The 14111-nt window shown below is 42.6% G+C and overlaps 1 protein-coding gene and 1 long non-coding RNA gene across 7 annotated transcripts in view; one reads left to right on the forward strand and one right to left on the reverse strand.

The window, feature by feature from the left end:
- Positions 1–3521, reverse strand: part of VLDLR (very low density lipoprotein receptor) — a 33425-nt gene extending 29904 nt beyond the window's left edge. For 2 of the 6 annotated variants that reach the window (XM_081282514.1, XM_081282512.1), the window contains exons 1-2: positions 3396–3521; positions 2802–2944 (exon numbers count right to left, since the gene is read on the reverse strand). In XM_081282514.1, the coding sequence (XP_081138640.1) occupies positions 2802–2944; positions 3396–3496 (244 nt within the window). In that variant the 5' untranslated portion in view covers positions 3497–3521. Of the gene's footprint in view, positions 1–2801; positions 2945–3109; positions 3238–3395 lie in introns of those variants that run through there. The other 4 variants (XM_081282510.1, XM_081282509.1, XM_081282511.1 and 1 more) reach the window with 3 other exon arrangements.
- The window catches only part of LOC308642992, a 152506-nt gene continuing 139790 nt past the window's right edge, over positions 1396–14111 (forward strand). Inside the window, exons 1-2 of the long non-coding RNA XR_014020677.1 lie at positions 1396–1581; positions 2771–3313. This is a non-coding gene — a long non-coding RNA (uncharacterized lncRNA). The remainder of the gene's footprint in view (positions 1582–2770; positions 3314–14111) is intronic.

The raw sequence follows: 14111 nt of genomic DNA on the forward strand, positions 1-14111 counted from the left end.
TTGCCTACAAGGGCTTAGCTGGTTACCTGGTTTGTCTTCCTTTTAAAAAAATGGTGCATAATTACACATAATGGTGAGATTTATTGTTTTATATTTTTAACAATATAATTTCTAGTGACTTGTTTTTAAAGTCCCTGTTAACATGTCCCATTCTTGGACTTAGGCAAAGATTACCATCATTATTGTCATTATTGTACCTTCTCTCAGTTCTACCTAGACAGGTCAGGTTTCTTTTCTCATTGTCTCAGTTTTTTTTCTTGTTTTTTTTTTTTTAACTTTAGGTCTATTAATACTGCCAATTTTATATCAACCCACTCCCCACAATAAAAGAAGTTTCTTCCTATTCTTCTGCTTGTTGCTAACCGTATCTGAATAGCTCTCACAAACCTTAATTCTTCTAGACTCTAGCCTTGAAGAATGTATGGTACCCCAGATCTTAATCTATATCTAGGTGGGAGGAAAATTTCCTAGAACCCCCAGGTAATTTGCACCCAAGTATACTAACTTCTCTTGCTGTCTTCACTTAAGCTCTTTGCCCTGAGTCTTGTGCACACCTGCCCTGTCCTACGGTATTCTGGACCAGCAAAGTAATTGTGTGCTGGGGGGAAGGAGAGTTGGAGAGAAATGGTAAGAACAGAAGACCGAGGACAGAAAGTCAGTTCACATGTCCTGGGACTTTGAACTTAAGACAGGAGCCAGTCTGGGTTGGCTTGGGATCAATATCTGCCTCAGCCAAATTTGCTCCAGTTCACAAAGGAACTACTTCTTTCCTTTTGACAAATTTAGGTTTGCACGGGTATCTTTTCCACTGTACACGGCATGTCCCTTATTTCACATGTAATAAAGGGATCCTCACCTATCTAATTCAAGACCAACATATGGCTTTGACAAATTCATTTCCACACTTTAGGTGTATTCCTCACATTCCACAGGGATGTGCAAAGTTAGTATTTCTTAAAATCCAAGAATATAAAGGGATGTGCAGCCAAAAAAAAAAAAATCAATATTTTCTCTCACTTGCTTGGATAATTGTAGGCAGTTTCTGGTATAGTGTTTTGAAATGTTGCAAAAAATATAATGCAAGTCCTGGCACTATTCTGAGAGATCGTTTAATAAGTTAGTATTACTCATCCATTAATGATTGTTAATGTCTGAAAGGGCTTTTCTGGGCTCTTAGGTTCCTTCCTTACAGGTCACATTCCACCTTCAGGACACTCTCGCCTTTTTCAGAGTTCAGACAGAGGAAAGCCTTTGAGGTTACAGCCAGCTAGTAACCTGTGCTTTCTTACTTTCTCTTAAAGATAACATTTCTCAGGCAGCTAAATTAAGACTCCGTGGAGCCACGTGACCCACCTAAACGTGACCGGGCAGCCAACCAATGGCAAAGAACTGAAAAGCCCGTCCCAGTTTCACACGCTCCGGACAGTCGAACCAAAGGGCAGGGGGCATTCGGAATTTTTACAAACCCCAAGTATTGCCGGAGAGGCTGCTTGACCACACATTTGAAAGTTCACTCTCACTTCAAGAGACACGTGACTGCAGGCGGGCGGGCGGGCCTCCTAAGCCACCAGGCGATAGGAGGTAAGGACTCTGGAATGGGTATTAGGGGCTGAGACAGCTTTCAGTCCCCTTTCCCTAGAACTGGCTGGCAAGCAAGCCCCTTTGTGTCACTCTTAAGATCACTTCAGGGGCCCGCCAAGACGCTAACCAAACCTTCTTAAGATAGGCTTGCTGTCGCCTGCTCAGGGAAGTTGTATGGCCCAAGTGGGAGAGTGGCTGAACACTGGACAGGGCTTCCAGGCCCAATGCAGCTGACCCCCGGGACTCAAGGGTAGTCACCCTGCCTTTCACAACAAGCCACAACCATACACCAGCTCTCACGCTACTCTTTTGATCTATTGTTTAGAATGAAGGCTAATTACAGTCATTAGACTAGTACTCGGTTCCTCTGGAGGAAGCCCAGTGAGAAACAGGATCCGCAAACTAACCTGATTAAGTCTGTGTCCAACCCCTCTCCCCCGTTCAGCTGCATCAGGAGTATGTACATATACCAAGAGGTTTCCACACGCCGCCCCGGAGTGGAAAGAGGTGTGGAGAAGCACCTCAAGGAGAGCCCTTTTGAAAGCCACACTCTAACCCGCACGCCACCGAGACGGCTTGGGGCCTGGGGAGTCGCAGTTGGGGTGCGCAGGCTGCGCACTTCTGGCAGCTCCGCGGAGCCTCCCGGGCTGCCGCCCACCGAACGTGCGTCAGCTCACTGCTGCTGGGGGACTCCCTGCCCCGGCCAGCACCTGACGCCCCGCATTCTTGGAGATGCCCACCTCCATCCGCCAGTAGGCTCTCACCCTACTTAAGTCCAAGGGGCGCGCCCTGGGCTGTCGCGCACCTCTCGGCCAGGCCCGGCTCTCTGCCTTCTTCCTAACACTCCGCCTGGCAGAGGAGGCAGAACCATTGTTCAGTGGCTCAGAAGCTCATAGTCCCCAGCCCCTGTCAAGGGTGTGAAAAACGAGGCAAAGCAGTAGCTCTGGGGGAGGGGGCATAAGGGAATGAAGACTAGTTCAAGCGAGGGTTTAGGACACCCAAAACCCCACTGTTCCCCAAGCTCGGTTCCCTGTAGCCTTGTAGCCGAGGCGCTGACAGCTCAGAAGCGCCACCAGGGTGGGGAGGGAAAGGAGGAGAGCGGAGCGGCGCCTCCTAGGAGGGGGGTGGGCTAGAGAAGACCGGCGCCTAGGGCCCCCACTCATATTCCCGGCACCCTGGTTTGCTCCAGGCCGTCTGCGGAGGGGTGCGTCCCCACTCACCGGCTCCAGTGGCGCCGCTGTCCGCGGGCGCCCAGCACAGCGCGAGCAACAGCCAGAGCGCCCAGCGCGCGGACGTGCCCATGGTGCCCGCCTGGATGGTGCCGCCGCCGTCGCCGTTCGCTCCGCACAACAAGTTACCAGCCCTTCGGAAAGGAGGAAGGAGGTGGGGGCGGGGAGGGGGAAAGGGAAGAGGAGGGGGAAGGAGTTAGAGGGGGGGGGAAAGGGAGTGGGGGAGAAGAGGGCACCCCCTCCCCTACAACTTGCACAATCTCCTCCCCACCAGCCAGCCAGCCCGCCCACCCACCCACCTCCCCGGGCTGCAGCAGCGGTGCAAGCCGAGGCTGCGGGCGGAAAATAATACAGGCGCTGCAGAAGAGGGGAGAGAAGGGGAGGGGAGGGGAGGGTACAGGAGAAGGGGGAGGGAGAGGGGGTGGGGAGCTGAGAGCAAAGGAGAAGACACCAGAAAGGAGCCAGCCGCGGAGCACCCACACGGGCAGCGGCTGGAGCGCGGGGTGAGGAGCCGGGAGGGGGCAGGAGGGGGAGTGGTCAGCGGGGGGGCGGTGGCTGGAGCCCTCCTCCACGCGCCGCTCTCACACGCGCCAAGCAGCCGGGTGCCTGCGCCGGGGGTGTGCGAGTGTGTGTGCAAGTGTGAGCGTGCTTGCGTGAGTGGCAGTGGCCGCGGCTGCCGCCGCCATCCGGACTGCTCCAGGGGCCCGGCGCGTCCGCCCGGGGCTCACGGGGGGCCGGGGCGGCCGCTGGTTGGCTCGCGCACCGCCCTCGCCTCCAATCCCGGGTGTCTGTCCTAATTTCCTGATCCAGGGAACCTGCCGCCGCAGCAGCTGTGCGCTCCCTACAGTCATTACTGTACCCTCCGGCAGCCGCCAACAGTAAATGCAGCAGCGGCAGCAGTTAGCACTGATGCAACTATTGCTGCTATTGCCACCGCCTCCCCAATAACGGGGCTTGCAGGGAAGGGGCTGGGGGTGGGGGGACGAGTTGCACCTTCTAGAGGCAGCAAGCATCTCTCTCTACCACCCTCTCTACCAGAGGCTGGTTTGGGGCCGGTAGGTAGCATCTTCTGGGGCCTCCTTTCTCCAACTAGAAAGTGACAAAGAGAAGGGGTTCCAAACGTTTGTGCTGCTCTGATGTGGGGTTCGGGATACCTATCAATCGCACGCTGAGATGCCATTTTGCTAAAAATTAAATGTGTCTTTAAGTGAGAGAAAGAGAGAGCGCTCGGTTGTGGCTTGTTCTCTGTAATAGAACAAGACTAAAATAACCCAGTCTGGGATGGGGAGGAGGGAAATTGCTAGCGCAGCTCTGCATTCTCTCATCAACCATTATAGTTAATTGCTAATTGCACAAAATGATAGTTTGAGGGCCTGTAATTAAAAGCTTAACCTTTCTGGTTTGGGGGAGGGGGACCCCAGTAGATTTTTTTTCTTTATACACTTTGTAACATTCAATTACAAGGCTTAAGGGAAGAAAAACGGAAGCAAAAGCAACACTCCTAGAAGGACTGATCTTTGTTTTGTGCCAAACTGTTCCTGAGCCTATAATTTGCTTTTTGTGCACTTCAGTTTTCTTGCACACTTTATTTCCCCTGGTTGAGGTGCGTTGTCTGTTGTGGCTCATTGAGCAGCTAACAAGAGTGGGAGTTATTGCACCTTCAGTGAAGAGTTTTTATACTTTTTAAAAAGTTGTTTTTACCTTGAATGACTCAAACTTGGCAGATTTCAATAATATCATGTCCTGGCTCTATTTGGTTGCTGATCCGAGGAGTAGAGGGCACTACTGGCTGTATTCTCCTTGCCCTGGTTCTCCTGGGCATTTGTCAAAGCTAGTTAGCAGAAGGGATGTTTATTTGGGAATTTACCATCCCCAGGAGACAGAGAGATGAGGAAAATTCTGAGTCAGGATACATTTTGGTTTATCCGGGTTTATCCAGATTGTGACTGAAAAACATGAAGTGGCTTTATTTGATGTATAGATGAAGACTTGTACTCCAGCTCACTGTGAATGCTACTTTGCTCACTCTGTGGTTACATGAAAACTGCAGGAGCCACACACATGTTGCATGTGAAACAAATTAAATTTGTGCCATTTGGTAGTGCAGTTGCATGCTAGTGCTGTCCACCTCACAGGCACTGAGGTGAATGGTCACACCCTAGGTGCATGATGTGTTCAGTTTTCTTGGGGTTGGGAAAAGGCCATTTCCACTTTACTAAGGACAAAAGGGAGTAGAGGACATGGATGGAATCAACATGAAAAGGCACAGCATTAATAAAGAATGATGTAGTTGTTTTTAACATTTTATTCTGTGAGAAATGTACACTACAAGCTAAACATTGATATAGTACAATAAGACTTATCTTTGACAAACAGGTATTATGCTTTCTGGCATAAAATAAACTGTTGGCAAACTTAGCTATAGCTCTGTGTTCAATCCTGTATCTTTTTGTTGAATCAAAGGGAAGAACAAACTTTCTGATTGGATGTGTATCTTGGAAAAAATCACTGGGTTTCTCTGTGCCTGCCTCTGACCTATAAACTGAGAAAAAAAAAATCAACCCACATAATATCAGAGTGTTCTGTGGTTTCAAAAACCAGCTCTTTGCAAAGAGTAGATGAGACAAGAGAAAGAATGTATTAATTGATATAGAAAGTAACTAGTTGTAAAATAATAAATCAATCATGAGTGGAGATTGATGTGGATGAACTTAGTTAGCTTAGAGAAGTTGATACTGCTGGCTTCTAGAAGTGTTCCAGTAAATGCATAGGTAATCCCATTCTCTCCCACAATTCGCCACATTCATTGATTTGTTTAAGTAACATACACTGAACATCCCAGGAAGGTAGGTTATTTGCAAGGTCTTGGGCATATGGAGGTGGTTATCTGAGCGGCCTGAGAATCTGGTGGGAGAGACAAACAAGTAGGCAACTGCAGTGCCCCATTACTGAATGATAAGGCAGAGATGCTCAAGGGGCTACAAAATTGATTACAAAGAAAGAGCAGCTAATCTGGCTTCAGTATGAGGATACCAGAAAAGGCTTTACAGAGATCTGTTGCAGAGCTGAGCATACTCATGATTTTTACCAAGTAATTTAAATTCTCCCTCCTTCTGGGCACATGATTGGATTGCAATCCCTAGCCCCCTGATGGTTGGGTTGTTTTAAAGACTAACTTCAGCTAATTTGTGAGCAAAAGTTATAGATGCCTCTTCCAGACAGGCATTTATTCCTTGTGTGAGACTTTTTTTATCTGTACAGTGACAAAACAAACAAACAAACAAACAAAAAAACCCCAAAACATTCCAAAGGTGCTGTTTCATTAGCCCAGGTCTCTGAGTGACTCAGAACTACTCATCTAAGTAGCTCCCAGCTGCCTATATGTCTCTGGAAATGACTACATACATTAGGGGGTCAGCAAACTAGAACTCATGGACTAAGTCTAGCAAGTGATTGATTTTATATGACCTATGAATAAGAATGATTTTTAAAAATATTTTTAAAGATTTACAAAAAAGATGGAAGAAATAAAAGAAAAAAGAAAAAGCAGCAGCAGCAACAGATACTATATATTGCTTATCAAGCCTAAACTATTTATCACCTGTCTTTATAGGTGATATAGAGTGAATGAGAAATAAACCTTGACATAGAGTGAATGAGAGATAAATTTTGGCTTCTTCATCTCTTGATATTTTGTTACATCAGCATAACCTAGCATTTACCTCACTGAACACTTGGGAAGAAGGAAAGAGAGACCTGATGAGCAGAGGGAATTAAAGCGCAAGAGCAGCATGTATTCAAGGCAGTGTAAGAGACTCAGGATGGGTAGACTCAATTGGACTAATGATGGGAAGTAAGGCAGAAGAAAAGGAAGGACAGGATTAGGTTGAGCCTAGTATGACACACAGAGACTTTAGATTTTATCTATTGAAGCATGGCAAGGCCTTGTTACAGATTTTGATCATAGGTCTCACGTCCAGTTTTGTTAGTTTTTTTAAGAAAGATTACTTTGTCAGTGATATGAGAGGTGGCTTCTTTGGGGGGTAGAGTAGACTAAGACTAGAGGAAGAGAAATTAGTTAGAGGCATCAGTAGTGAGAGAGTAGGTTAAAGAAAGGAGAAAAAGAAACTACTGTTCTTGGTACAGATTCCCAGGCCCTTCCTTGACCCTGAATCAGTAGGTCTAGGGTGGGGCCACGGGATCTGTATATGTAACTTTATTATAGTTGATTCTTAGGATTAGTCATGATTAAGAAACTATTTTAGAGAATAATTTCTTCAGTTTTAAATCCTACATGGCTTTACTTCTTTCAAATACTTGAAACATTATTTCTCCAAATTCTCTGAAAGGAGTAGGTTAGGGCCCACAGAAAAATGCTAAGATTGATGCTTGTCATTTCCTTTTCTTCAAAGCCCTTAGCCTCATAAATACAGGCCTCAGAAGTCATCTTCAAACTAATTTGCTAATTTGTAGCACTGATTTCTGCAACCCCAGCATTGGAAGTAAGAAGTGAAAAAGAGCTATCCCCTTGGGAAGTTTTTTGTTGTTGTTTTGTTTTTTCTTTCCAAAATAAACCTCTTTTTTTATTAGTCCATTGTAGAATATTGGGGTTCATTTTGACATAATTATATGAACGTGGAATATAATTTGCTCCAATTCAGTCCCTAATATTTCTTGGGAAGAATTTTGATAGTGACTTCCCAAGTCTCCATTTCAGCATTTTCTAATTGTGTGACAGCCCAGTGAAATGCGTAGAATTTATTCTTCTCTCTGGGATCCACAGGTGGATGATCTGATGGCCAAGGTTTATTTAAACATGGATTGCTAAATTCCATTCCCAGAGTTTAGGATTTAATAGGTCTGGAGAAGGGGCCAAAAATAGATTTTTTTTCTAACAAATTCCCGTGGAATGCTGGTGCCAGGGAAGACACTTTGAGAACCACTATTCTAAATCTATATGTATAACTTCCTTCCTCAACCACTGTGATTGGTCAGGGCCTCAACCAGTCAACCTGTGGCTTTCTCTGTCCACAATGATTGGATACTTAAACTCTAAATACATCACCCAAGTTGCTTCATTTGTGGTGAAGCTTAAGACTTTTTCTAGGGACTTTTAATTGGTTAGAAAGGTATTTACTAAGTAATGTGATTATGTGGGCATAAGGCCAGATCTGCTGGCCATTTTACCGTTGTACCCCCAGGAAGGAAGTCAATTTGAAGATGAAACTGACTTTTGGAGAAGAGGAATATGAGAGAATCAGAAACAGCATCCAAACTGTAATCCTGGGCCCAGGTCAGCTTGTTTTGAAAGTGATGTTCCATGGGACTTCTCACCTGAGCCAATAGATTACCTTTGTTGTTTAGTCAATTTAGATTAAGCTCTTACTTGCACTAAACTGATAAAGATGCCCTCTCAAGGGTGACTTGTGGTGCTACCATAAAGCAATGGGCAAAACTCCACATGTGGCCACCCAATGGTATTGATGTGCAACGTACTTTATATACAGAGATACGAAAAATTGTGGTATATATGTGTATTAAGAATTGTAATGCAAAAATAACAAAATACATGTATAGAAGAATAAATTGGCTTGAATGTACTTTATATAAGAGATGAAAAATTGTGCTCTATATGTGTAATAAGAATTATAATGCATTCCACTGCCGTCGTGTATTTAAAAAAATAAAATCAATAAAAGATTAAGAAAGAAAGAAAGAAAGAAAGAAAGAAAGAAAGAAAGAAAGAAAGAAAGAAAGAAAGAAAGAATTGATGTGCCCAGTGCCCTCTGGAGGACATTCAGAAGAGGAATTTAGGATTTGTAAGGACTGTCTTGAACAACTTCTTTCTTTTATATCCTGGCCAAATCAAGTTCCTATCCCTGCTTCAACCCCAAATAAAATGCTTAATGTAGACTTATAATAAAAATTAAACCTGAGTCAAATTTATAATCTATTAAGAATGATTTTTTAAAAATCTCAAACCAAAGGCAATTTCACATACTGTTTTTTTAATAATTTTGGATAAGATCAGGTGCATTCAGTGTGGTATGGCTGTAGACTGCTTTTGAGTAATTTCAGAAAGTAGAATGTGGCCAGATGTGGCATAAATTATTTGTAGTTGAAGAGAAACTCCAGAATGTATTGAGTGTGAGGTTAAAGCAGTGGTTCTCAATTGGAAGCTATTATACCATCACCTCTTGCCCCTGCAAAAAAACATTTGTCCTTTTCATTTGACATTGTTCAAGGTCTTCAGAAGTTTATCATTCCTGGGCAAGAAGTACAACTGGCATTTTAGTGACTAGAAGTCACAGATACTGCTGTGTGTCCTACAATACACAAGATGGCTCTTTACAACAAAGAGTTAGCCAATTCAATGTCAACAGAGCCACAGTCAAGACATCATGGGTTAGATTTATGAGAAATCAGATGACTCTGTAATGTCTGAACTTTTTATTTGGGGCAGAATAGGGGGACATTATTTAAGAGTTGGGTGACCTAATAGAATGATGTCCCAACTGGTCAAAGAAAGGATGAACTGTCATTGTCTAGTCAATGACAGATGAGAATGGGATGTCAGATGAGGCAAGGGACAGATTTACAGACCTGGGAGATATAAAGCAAATCACAAATAGTTTACCTTTTAAATTGAAGTAGATCAATATCGGACAGATTCTGGGCTGCACTGAGAACTCAGAAGTGTCCTTTATTTTGCAAACGTTGGGGTTTCTTTTTTTTTTTCAATGCAGGAATGAGGTGCTGTACCACTCTGATAATTAATTCCTATAATTCTGACCCTAAATATGTTTGTTCTCATTTTTCATAATGCAATTTGCTGGAGATTTTGAAATGTAGTACCAGAGCATTGAAAGAATGCATTCTTAAAACAGGTTCCTACTCAAATGGGGAATTTGTGGCCCCTCATAAGCTAGTTAAGCATAAATTGCTTGTTAGGACATAAGAATTTTAATCTGTAAGTTATAATAAGGTAGAAAGTTCTTTAAATATGTACAATTTTACCATGTAATTCCTTTCATTTATTTATTTATTTTTTTTAGGTTTTGAGGATTGAACCCAGGATTAGGCAAACAGTCTACCTTTGAGCTACATCATCAGCCCTTTAAAAATGTTTTTGTTTTTTTTAAATTTTGATACAAGTTCTCACTGTGTTGCCCAGGATGACCTTACACTTAAAATCTTCCTGTCATAGCCTCCCAAGTAACTGGAATGACGGGCACACACCCCCACACCAGGCATAATTCTATTTTAAAACTTTTAGGAATTTTGTAGAAGTGCATAATTAAAGTATCTACTGTTTTTATTTAATTATATGTGTGATTTGAATTCATATTGTACTGCTTCTTAAAGGACTATTCAAGGCTCCAAATAGGAACCAAAGGAAGGAAAACCTCCCAAAGGAAGGTTTTTATCCTAGCATCCATAAATTGCTTTAGAAATATATTTATGATCAGTTCTAATGATGATAATGAGCATATCTGGAGAGTGAAGGGGAGTCCCAGTTTTTGAGCCTGCTTTTAGTGTTATATGGTGGCTCTAGGAACAACAGGTAATTCAGAATTGTTGGAGGGTAGCATGACTTAAGGTGGAGGAAGTATCAGAGAGGTAGGTGAGTACAGTTGAAGAATGCAGTGATATATTGTTTGGATTTTTATCCCAAAGCAGTTACTAAACATTTGAAGTTTTTTGATCAAGAAATTGGGCATGCATATTTAGAAATTATTTTCTCTGTATAATATCCAGGGGACACCCAGTAGTTTGCTGAAAACTTTTGCTAATTAAATGAATGCAGAGAGGCAGTGTGGGTGACTGGGTGATGGAACTAGGTTTTCTACGCTCAAAGGCTGGCTCTGGAACTTCCTAGCTATAAGATTTAGTCTAATTATTTAACCTACCCCTATGCATCAGTTTTTTTCATCTGAAAAATGGGGTTAGCAAGTACGCTCACTTCTTCTAAGGATTAAATGCATTCATACAATTAAAGCACTTAGAACAGTGCCTGCCATATAATAAACGCTCAATAATTGCAGCTACTATTGTTAATAACAATATTTGTTGCCATGAAGAAGATGATGATGATAAAGAAAAATAGTTGCAATGTGAAAGAGAGACAAAGGGATTAGAGGATGGACTTTGGGCTTGAACAATGTAAGGCAGTGGTTTTCGATCTTGACTGCACATTAAAATCCCCTGGGGAGCTTATATAAATAGGAGTACTGGAGCTCTACTCTAGTAAGGATATTTGGATGTTTGGAAGTAGGGCCTGGGCATAAATAGTTTGAGGTTTCCCAGGTGAGTCTAATGTACATTCTAATTATGAATCACTTGGTGTGGGGCCCAAAGCTCTGACCTGTGGGGTGGGGGTAATATAGAAGGAAACCAGTACAGGAAAGTTTGAACAAGACTTCACCTGCATGGAGAAGAGGGATCTTGTGGCAATTGCTGCAGGCCCTTGCTAGTGTTCCAGAATAGCCTCCCAGGTCTTGCTCTGTGAATCCTGCTCTTGGCCCAGCATCTCACAGCCTACTAGATTTGTCAGCTGTACAAGAGCCAAGGACCATGGGAGGTCAGAAGTTGGGCAGAGCCAGACTGTGAGGAACTCAGCTGGCATCTACCTGTCAGATCATGGGTTACATATCACAAGTCTCATGCCTTTATGAATCAATCTTCCAACAAGGACTTGTTGTGTGCTTTCCGTGGGACCAGCAGCATGCCAGGTGACTGGAGGGCAGCAGCTAGACAGTGATGTGACTGCTGTTGGAGAGGAAGTTGTTATTGTTTTGTTTGCTTTTTCTACGGGAGCCAGCTCAGGCTTGTTAAGTGGTAATTGACAGTCCTCTCTTCTAAGGAAGTTTCTCTTGGATTTGCTGCCAATAGGAAGTGTATTATTTCTCAGAGTACTATAGCATTCATTTATCGAGTGCCCACTCAATTATGAGGCATGACAGAGTTTGCCATCTAAGAAAGGAAAGACCACTTAATGATTCCTAGAGTCAGAAGTCTGGAATAAATAGATAGACAGATCAAAGAGTTAAGGGGATTTCATTGTAATTGGAGAAGCCTTTTAGCAGAAGCTGGGTCTTCCACTGAACTCTTAAAGGAGTTCTTGAATGAGTTGTGTGGGAAAGCAAGTATATTTTTTAGCATAAAGGAGTAGTGATTTTAGCTGATAGGATAACAAGGTTGTTATTTTGCTAAATCACGGTGAGAACAGAATTTGGTAGAAATTGGATTTCTTTTTGAAGATCTTGAGAATTATTTTCCTTTACCCTAGGAGAAATTGAACATTCTTAGAACCTTGAAACAGAAGTTTTCCAGGTTTCATTGTTTTTCTCAATAGTTGATCCATGCAAATGAGGGAAATAAAGAAGCTTCAATCTTTGGGAGACTTCTCTGTACAGTTGAGGAGTTCATGGTTATTGACCCAAGTTGCAGGACAATTGATGCTTAATGACCCAAATCAGACCTTGCTCCTAAATTGACTTGGATTTGCTTTGGGATGAAAATAATGAAAGGCTATTTGGAAGGACAGATCAGAGGTACATTGTGGAAAGAGAGGGGAACATTTGGATTGGGATGGGACAGCTTAGAAATAAGATATACCTGAGACTTCTGCTGCTTTTAATGGTAGTACCTTTCACTTTCTTAACCACAGTATCATCAATATCTTTGTAATTAAAACATATTCCTGTCCTATAATAAGAAGTAAATACCTTGAAGGCAAAAATAATGGTTAAATACATGCAGAACCTGCCTATCATGTCAGTAAAATTGCTCGGAAATATAGGCAGTATATTTCAATCAGGTTTTCTTGGTAAACTCCAGAAAGGCACCATTCAGGGGATCAGCAACTATAAGTAAGATGGATTGTTGTTTATTTTCTCTCTTTATTTCTACCCTTGTCCCTTTCTCCTCTTTGCCAGGGTCTGCAAGAAAGAACAAAGAGAGGGAGAGAGGGTTGGTATAAAGACTGTTCAAAACACTCAACAGCCAATCTAAGAAGGTCATGGAAGATCTCTTCCTCCTTGTACAATGATTTCATAAAATTCTCCTGACTAGAGGAGTAGTTTTCTCCATGTGAAAAAAAAATGACAGCTATGTCTTACATAGTGTGAGAAGAATGTCTTGAATTTGCACATTGCCTTTATTCTGAGTAGGTTCAAAGTACTATGCAAACATTACATCATTACTCCCTGGGAAGAGACCCTGGGCTGAGTCTAAGGAGAATAATCTCTTTTCAGAAGTTTGGAAGAGCTCAAACACAAATAAGTATCCTCACTGAGTTCATGCAAAGTGTCCTTGAATCCTAACCCTCACAGGAGAATGAACATTAATACTTATCATGGCTAGAACATCTAAGGGATGAACTCCATTGTTTCTTCCAAATGGTCATTCTTAGAACTGATGTTTATCTGGCATCTTCTCTTGAAGCAAGGCAAAAATAAAATGAGCTCAACATGGTGGCCAATGCAGAGACTGAGGCAGGAGGGTGGTAAATTCTAGGCCAACATCAGCAACTTCTAAGACCCTGTCTCAAAATAAAAAGGGGTGGAGGATAGCTTAGTGGTAGAACACTTGCCTAGCATTCACAAAGCCCTGGATTCCATCCCCAGCATGGAAAAAAAAAAAAAAAAAGCAAAACAAAACAAAACTAAAAAGAAAGAAAGAAAAATGGGAGTTACCAAGTAGTATTTGTGTAAACCTGATTTAGCACTTTGGGTCATACCTAGGGTCTTGTAGGAAGGACTCTTAAGAAGGGGACTGAAGACATCCTCCCTCTGCTGTTCTTATTTTAACCTTGTAGTAAAGTGCAGTAGTTCAAAATTCTGTTAGTAAATTGAAGGGAAAATAAAAGCAATGGCCATAATTTGCAGTAGTTATAACTTCTTTTTCTGTCTTTGCAAGGAAATTTTAATCACATCTAATAAAGTTGCTTATGTTCTCCTTTTTTATTCCCCACCCCATCAAACCCTGCTCTGCCTGCTGTTTGGCTGTCTTGAGAAATCTCAGGAGGCTCTGCTCATGAAGAGAAGTGGAGCTAGGCCTTGTGGATCTAATATCATTTCCTCAAACCAAGTTCATTTCAGGAGACGATTCACTGAAGAAATTATTGGAAATATTACCCCAAAGATTGTTTGGAAATCAAAGGTGAAACAGGAACTATTTATCAGGTCAAATTCTCTTTCAATTTCCTTTGCCTCTGATATAAGTTGCCTTTGGATTGTTTATTTCTGCAAGCCCCTCTGATATCCTGTCAGAAAGGGTAACTAATCTAGAATCTTTCTT

Source organism: Spermophilus citellus (genome assembly GCF_964194105.1).
Source record: "Spermophilus citellus genome assembly, chromosome: 2".
NCBI lineage: Eukaryota > Metazoa > Chordata > Mammalia > Rodentia > Sciuridae > Spermophilus > Spermophilus citellus.